The sequence below is a fragment of the Myotis davidii genome, unplaced genomic scaffold (assembly GCF_000327345.1).
Source record: "Myotis davidii unplaced genomic scaffold, ASM32734v1 scaffold1421, whole genome shotgun sequence".
Classification (NCBI taxonomy): Eukaryota; Metazoa; Chordata; class Mammalia; order Chiroptera; family Vespertilionidae; genus Myotis; species Myotis davidii.
The window spans coordinates 204,913-212,537 of record NW_006291550.1 but is presented as its reverse complement, the minus strand read 5'-3'; the positions used below and the strand labels follow the sequence as shown (position 1 = coordinate 212,537).

Genomic DNA, 7,625 nt, shown 5'->3' with positions numbered 1-7,625 from the left:
TGCGGCCAGACAGCTCAGGGCATCTTAATCTACACGTTATTGCCTCCTACTGGCCAAACACCTGAACAGCCGAGGGCTAATTCCCCCCACTCTGACAATGGACTCTGAGTACGAAACCCTGACCCTTTGAAGCGTATATCTTTGCCTCACCTCAGGACAATTTGTGTTAATAAAAAGCATGGGGTCCTGAGACAAGGAGATCTTAGTTCCTTTTAGCTAAGCTCCTCTGACCCCCATATGCCTTTCAAAATTATGCTTCGTCTCTGGACTCTTTAAGTTACACACAGCCTTCTCCAGATTGCTGAACCCTTCCTAATGACGGAACAATAAGCCCGGCATTAATGGCACCTGAACTGGGACTTCCTGAACCCTGGCAGCACCAATATTAATGGCGCCCTAACAGGGACTTCCTGAACCTTTGCAGATACTGAGAAACACTCACCAATATTAATGGCGTCACGAACAGGACTTCCTGAACCCTGGCAGCACCAATAACTCTCTATACCTTTTATTTTTATTTCCTGTCTTACTGTGCTAGTTATGACCAACAAAGGTATTGAACAGACAGTTGACAGGATGATGTGTAAAGGGCTGCACATCATATGTCAAATAAGCATTATCCTTTAAAGGGAATAGACACTATCAACAAAATGGTCATTGATGCCAATCCGATAAAAGGTGTAACTGATTTTTGATGGAAGGGCTGCCAGACATCAAAGTATAGAGCCATGAGAAGGGAGCTTAGAGCCTCCGATAAAAGGTGTAACTGATTTTTGATGGAAGTAAGGGCTTCCAGACATCAAAGTATAGGCCACGCGTAGAGCTATGAGAAGGGAGCAAGTACTGGCATGACTGACTGGGAGGATAGGAGAGCATTCATACTTGCAAAGGAATAAGACAGGAAAAGGTTATGATGCATTTAGGGGACATGGGCGGGTGGATGTGGCTAATGGGTGCATGGGGACAGGAGAGGATGTGTCCGAACAGAGGCTGAAAGATGGGAGTTTGGGACCTAGGCCTGTAAGGACTCCTATATGGCCCTGACATGTTTCCATTCCCTCTGGGCAATGGAAAGCCACTGCAGGCTTTTGTGAGGGAGAGGGACACAAGGTCTGTGCCTTAGAATGATGGCTCTGGCAGCCACAGGGAGACTGGGAATACACAGAGGATCAGGAGAATGGGGAATGATGGTGAGTGACCTGTGTCATTAATGGTGAGGATAGAGAGGAAGGGATTAATTCAAGATATATTTAGGAGGAAGAAAAATCAGTATAACTTCTTCACTGACTGGAATAGGCGTTAAAGATAACCAAAACTTCTAGCTTGATAACTGAATGAATAGTATTATCATTAAGAGGAAAAGATGGTTTGAGATGATTATAACTAACGTGTATTGAGTACTTTTCTAAGCCCTTTTAAATACTAATTTAATCCTCACAACAACCCAATGAGCTAATTTACAGATGAAAAAAACGGATGCACAGGAAGGTTAAGTAAGTTCTCCAAGGTCACACAGCCAGTAAAAAGCAGAGCCAAAATTTGAACCCAGATACACTCTCAAATACGTTATACTCTCCGGGACACGTCCAACTAAATGTCCCTCATGTCTGAGGGACATCCAGGGAGTTGTGTTTAATTGACATTTGGAAAACTGAACTCGGGCACAAAAGAAAAATAAGGGTTAACAATATGGATTTTAGAGTCATCAACATGGTTTATTTCTTGAGGCCAAGGGAGTGATAACAAAGATATTTAGAGTGAAGAGAGAGCCAAAATATCAGGATCAGTAAGAGAGATCCGAAAAGGACACTAGGAAGGAGATTTTTTAAATGATAGTCCATAAACTGGTCAGTCACCACAGCATAGAGGTACGAGCTTAAAACAGTCTGGACTTTCTCTTTCTTGTGAAACAGTGGATCCATTCAATATTGCTGAATGATGAATCTAGCATTCATGCCTAAAGGATCCCCTCACCAACTGCATCAGGCAGAAGACACACCTAATAAAGCATGGAATGGGGAAAAAACCAAAAAATCAGCGCCCTCAGCTCCTGGATGATTTGCATCTGTGTTTGTGCAAAGCGGCTCCTATCTCCAGAGGCTGCAACAATGCAAACTCCTCTCTCAAGCAGCACCCCCATCTCATTCATTACCTCCCACCCTCCAATCTCCACCAATCCAGCCTCTGCTCCGCCAGAGGGCAGGGACCTCGCCAGGACCCAGCCACACCAGAAACATATTAGAAACAGGAAGCTGTCCTCTTGCAAAGGCAGCACAGAAGAATGATGGCTTCTGCAAAAATCATCTTTTGTTTTGAATGGGCATATTACATGACTTGTCAGCTATCACATATGCTATAGCCTGAACTGTAGCTCTAAATCAACCAAGTGCAAAGGGAAGAAGAAAGAAATAATACTAGCAAAAGATGGGCAGATATTTGAGGAAACTTTAATCCTAAAAAGGGAAAACAGAAACCAAGGGAAGTGGTGAGCATTTCCTCTTTGAGCACTCAGGTACTGAGGGTCTATGGAGGGCAGAGGCTGAAACAGCAGTAGAGGCGCTGAGACCAGCTCACATGCACAGGTCCTGGTTGCCATGGTGCCATCGGCTAGCTCGCAAGTTTCATCAACCTTCTCTTCTGCCACAGTTTCTGTCTTGTGGGCAGCAGCAGGAAAGAAGAAAAAAATGTTTGTATTCTAATGGCTGCTCGGTCACTGAATACTATGTCTTGGAAGAACAAGGAGAAAATGTAAGAGACAGAGAAAACAACCAAGATAAGATTAAATCCCTTTGGAATGTTTTAAGTCCAATCTGGACATTCTATGGATGAACCTCCCTTGTGAATAAACATTCCTTCCTAAAGCTTTATTTTGGGGGGTGGGGAGTACCTATAATCCAAGAATCTTGACAGAGAATGTCAGCTTTTTATCAAGGCTATTTTCCACAGTGATTTCTGAATAGATGAAAAGCATGAACGTGTGGCAAAGAAAACAAAGTGTGTGGTCAGCACGCCACAGTGGAAGACAGGACACTGCCTTTGCTCTGACACTAATCAGCCAAATGACATTAGCACTTCCAAATCTCAATTCTTCATCTGTGAAATGGGGAGGTTTTACGAGATGAATGTAAGGGTCCTCCCGCTCTCCTGGCCTATGTGGAGGGTGCTCAGGAGTGAGAGAGCCCGTCCAGGTGCCTCTCAAAGAGGATTAGGCTGCTCAGTGCCTGGACTCTGATTGTGCCCAGGGTCACCTGGCTGTGAAAGTGGCCACAACTCAATGGAAACGATAAGTAAACACATACACAGGACACAGGAAATTACACCCATATATTTAATTAAACCAGCGTTAGTGGGCAGAGGCCATGTCTCATTCATCTTCACACACTCAACATCCGGCACAGTCTAGGCCAGCCGTGGGCAAACTACAGCCCGTGGGCCGGATCCGGCCCGTTTGAAATGAATAAAACTAAAAAAAAAAAAAAAGACCGTACCCTTTTATGTGATGATGTTTACTTTGAATTTATATTAGTTCACACAAACACTCCATCCGTGCTTTTGTTCCGGCCCTCCGGTCCAGTTTAAGAACCCATTGTGGCCCTCGAGTCAAAAAGTTTGCCCACCCCTGGTCTAGGCACTTTGGCCAAAAAATGATGATTGAATACACTTGCAGGCACATCTTTAAAATATGATATTATGAAACCTGTTCAACTGTGAGTTGAACTGTGTTGCCCCAAAATTCATACATTGAAGTCCTAACTCCTAGTACTTCAGAATGTGACCTTACTTGAACACAGGGCCTTTAGGGAGATCATCAAGCGGGTGGACCCTAACCCAATCTGCCTAGTGTTCTTGGAAGAAGAAATCTGGACACAGACATGCATAATCGGAAGATGACAGGAAGGGACCCAGGGAGAAGACGGTCATCAACAAGCCACGGAGAAAGGCCTCAGAAGGCGCCAGCCCAGCCGAAACCTTGCTCTCAGACTCCTGGCTTCCAGAACTGAGATGATAAATGTCTGTTGTTGAAGCCACCCAGTTTGCAGTGCTCTGTTTTGGCAGCCCTAGCAAACAAGTGGTACAAATCCAAAAGTAATAAAATGTGCTTCAAAGTCATCACCCAGATCTTTCATTACTGCATACTAATTACCCCTCCCCCCAAAATCTATGGACTTTTCCTTACATAACCACAATGCTATTACCAAACCTAACAAGATTAAGGCAAATTTAATTCATAGGAAAGATACACCTTATAAAATACAACTTACACCAAAACACAAACTTAACATAAAAGCTATTGACAATATTAAAAACAAAATCCCAATAAGTTTGAATTTTTGTGAATAAAATCCTCAGAGGATGAACAAGACTCTGAGAACAACTCAATTCCTTAGTCAGCTCTCCTAATAACATACTATCTGAGAATAAAAACCTGTTACTTTACTAATGTACAGAGAAGAAAGGAGACATGCAGTCAGTATTCATACCCCCTGTCTGGTAATTGCAAATGCACTTTTCTCAAACTAAACTCAAGAAATTTCGCAGACATCTTAAAGTCTTTGATTTAAAAAAAAAAACACTAATATGTGCAGTGGTATATGTTAAATTGCACACACTTTAAGTGCCTGAAAATGACATGGCAGAACTCAAAGACTTAAAAAAAAGATAAATGTAAAACATACCTTGCCAAAGTATAAATCCTCAGTTGTTTTCCTAAGTCTTTAGAGACTGGAGTTCCCAACACTTCAACAATTAGACAACTTCCAATCACATGTCCTCTTCAAAAAGCTGACTTTTTATCTAATACAAAGAGAAATGTTAAAGTCAGAATCGCCTACTTACAAAACTTTTTCAAAAGAGTCTTTTGAAAAGCAGTTTGCTCCATCAACTTTCCAAATCAGGCATCTCTGTAAAACCCGCAACCCAGCTAATGAGCCTCAGCTGTTCGTCATATGGTCTGCAGACCAGTCAAGTGATTTTTCCCTTTCAAGCTTTTGATTTGACTGGCCTCTCCGGCAGAAGGCGGCTTCTTGTGTTAAAGACTAATCTGTACTTCAACTCGTTCTCTTCCCCCAATCAAAAAAGTTAAACATTTGTTTTCTTGAGAAAACATCTTTAAAAGTATCTTGTTCTCGAGCCCCTCCAAGGAGTAAAGGAGACACATGGAAGTGGTGGAGGGAATGGGGCTAAGATTACTAGAACTCTCGCTTCTCGCCTCCAGACCTGTAAGTAAAACTATCTGCCGGGAGGTCCACCCAGATATCTTCCTGGCATCTCAAATTCAACTTGCCTCCTTTGCTCTTCTCCCCGGGCCCTGCTTCAGACCCACGTCTCTCTCTGTGTTGAGTAACGCAGTCCCAGCCGGAAATCGGATGGTCCTCACTGACTCCTCCCATTCTCCCCACCCCCTTCCAATTGGCCACCACATTGAAGGGATCTTTCCTTCTCTCGCCTTTATTCCAAGCTTTTATTTCCCATCTGCTGGCTACCATTAACCATGTATTTGGTTTTCTGGCCCTCATCCTGGCCCTATCACTGAGCATCCTCCACAGCGCACCCAAAGTGATCTTTCCAGAAGACAAACGGGGGCCGTCACTGTCCTCTGGAAAACCTGCCAATGGCCCCCACAACCTCCACAATGGAACCCCTACTCCTTAGGCTTCTGCCTTCAGTGTCTCTTACTACTCCCTGCCTCCTGCCTCCAGCCACCAGAACTATATGTAATTCTCTAAACCGGTGGTTTTCAAAATGTGAAATCAGCGTCATCCATATCACCTGGGAAACTGTGTAAAATGCACATTTTGGGGCCCACCTCAGGCCTCCTGAATCAGAGATCCCAAGGCTGGGGCAGCAGTCTGTGTTTGAACGAGCCAGACAGGTGACTCTGATACATGCTGAACTGAGCCTCTGCCCTGGATCCACCAAGCTCTGTTCCCAGGAGACGTGTCCTTTGGCTCCTCCTTCTAAGGAGCAATGCTGAGTTAGATGCCTTTTCTCCATACTTTTTCCTCAAACCAGTCAACCCTGTATAATTAACAGACTTATTCCTGGTTGGTTGGTGAATATCTGGAACTCAGGAATTGTGTCTTAATAGATGCACTCATTCCACAATCATTTATTGAACACTTACCTGTCACTGAGATAGATGCCGGACATAAAAAATTAGTGACTATATCCTTTGCCACTAGAAGCCACGCTGACGTTAGCAGCTCACAGTGTCACAGAAGACTCTACCTACCCAATTTACAAAATCCCATCACCAACTGAAAGAACTGTGGGAAACTAACAAAGTGAACGTAACCAGTCTGACATCTTTCGTGGTAACAGAATTTTTGGTTCACATCTGATGCCAACTCAGATGTATAGACTCAGATGTATAAAGGGGAAAGGGTGCATTTTCATGAAAACTTATGTACTATTCTTTATTATCTCACAGCAACCTTCAACTGTGAATAATAATTTAGTAGAGGAATGTAGCAAGATTTTTATTTTTTTTAAATATATTTTGATGGATTTCAGAGAGGAAGGGAGAGGGAGAGATTGAAACATCAATGATGAGAGAGAATCACTGGTTGGCTGCCTCCTCCATGTCCCTCAATGAGGATCAAGCCCATAACCCGGGCATGTGCTCTGACCAGGAATCAAACCGTGACCTCCTGGTTCATGGGTTGACACTCAACCCCTGAGCCACACTAGTGTGGCTGCAGCAAGATTTTTAAATCCCAGATTAAAATTCATCAGAGTTAGCTTAGTCTAATTACAGAAGTTGAATAAAGTTTCATATTAGCACTTCTCAGCTTTCAGCTTGCATAGTGCTCTCCTAGGGATTTTGATAAAATCCTAATTATGATTCAATAGGAATCTGCATGTCTAACAAGCACTCAGGTGATGCCCAGGTAATACTAATGCACCCAGTCCTAGAGCTACACTTTGAGTAGCAGGTAAAATATAGTCAACCCCATTTTCCAGAGAACTATCGGTCTATCCAGCAGAGCAACAAAATCTTTTTTGACCCCTCTGCATGGAAAGCTTTCTAAAATGTCTTTCAGACTTCGGGATAAAGGTGACATCCGAAACACACACATTTAGTTCTGCTACCTTCCCAAACCTCACTAACATAAAAATAAAGGAATTGTACTTAGACATAAACTCACAAGGACAAAGCGAGTGGAAATAACAACATTAAAATATTGGAAGCTAGAAAGTATAGGGTGTCCCAAAATTCACACAGGATTTGCAATTCAATTCACTTGCAAATCCTGCGTGAATTTTGGGACACCCTATAGATGGACATGAGATAACCGATTAGCAGACCAGGAAAGGTGACTCATCTGCCAGGAGGGAAGGCCAAGAAGCAACTCATCACAGAATCTCCAGAAAGGTTCAGGCCTTTGGAGCTGAACATCCCTGGAGGTGGGGGGAGGGTAAAGTTGCTGCTGAAAGTGGTGGAAGTCTGCTTAGGTCCCAGCCTTGTGACTCCTCCAGCTCTGGCAGAAGTCGAAGGTTTATTCTCTGGAGAGAGTGAAACTCTGAGGGCCAAACTCTTGGAGGCTCTCAGAGGCATAGCAACTCCAGTGGAGACAGAGGGAGGCAGTGCGAAGTTACATAGTGAATATTTGAATATTAAGATC

The 7,625-nt window shown here is 43.4% G+C and overlaps 1 protein-coding gene across 5 annotated transcripts in view; it reads right to left on the bottom strand.

The window, feature by feature from the left end:
* The window catches only part of RAB27A (RAB27A, member RAS oncogene family), a 69,999-nt gene that overhangs the window by 50,189 nt on the left and 12,185 nt on the right, over positions 1-7,625 (bottom strand). For 3 of the 5 annotated variants that reach the window (XM_006764957.2, XM_006764955.2, XM_006764956.2), the window contains exon 2: positions 4,677-4,794. Coding sequence is in view for 1 of the 5 variants with exons in the window: in XM_015564753.1 (XP_015420239.1) it covers positions 4,837-4,879 (43 nt within the window). In the remaining 4 variants the exon portion in view is untranslated. Of the gene's footprint in view, positions 1-4,676; positions 4,795-4,836; positions 4,882-6,124; positions 6,151-7,625 lie in introns of those variants that run through there. The other 2 variants (XM_015564754.1, XM_015564753.1) reach the window with 2 other exon arrangements.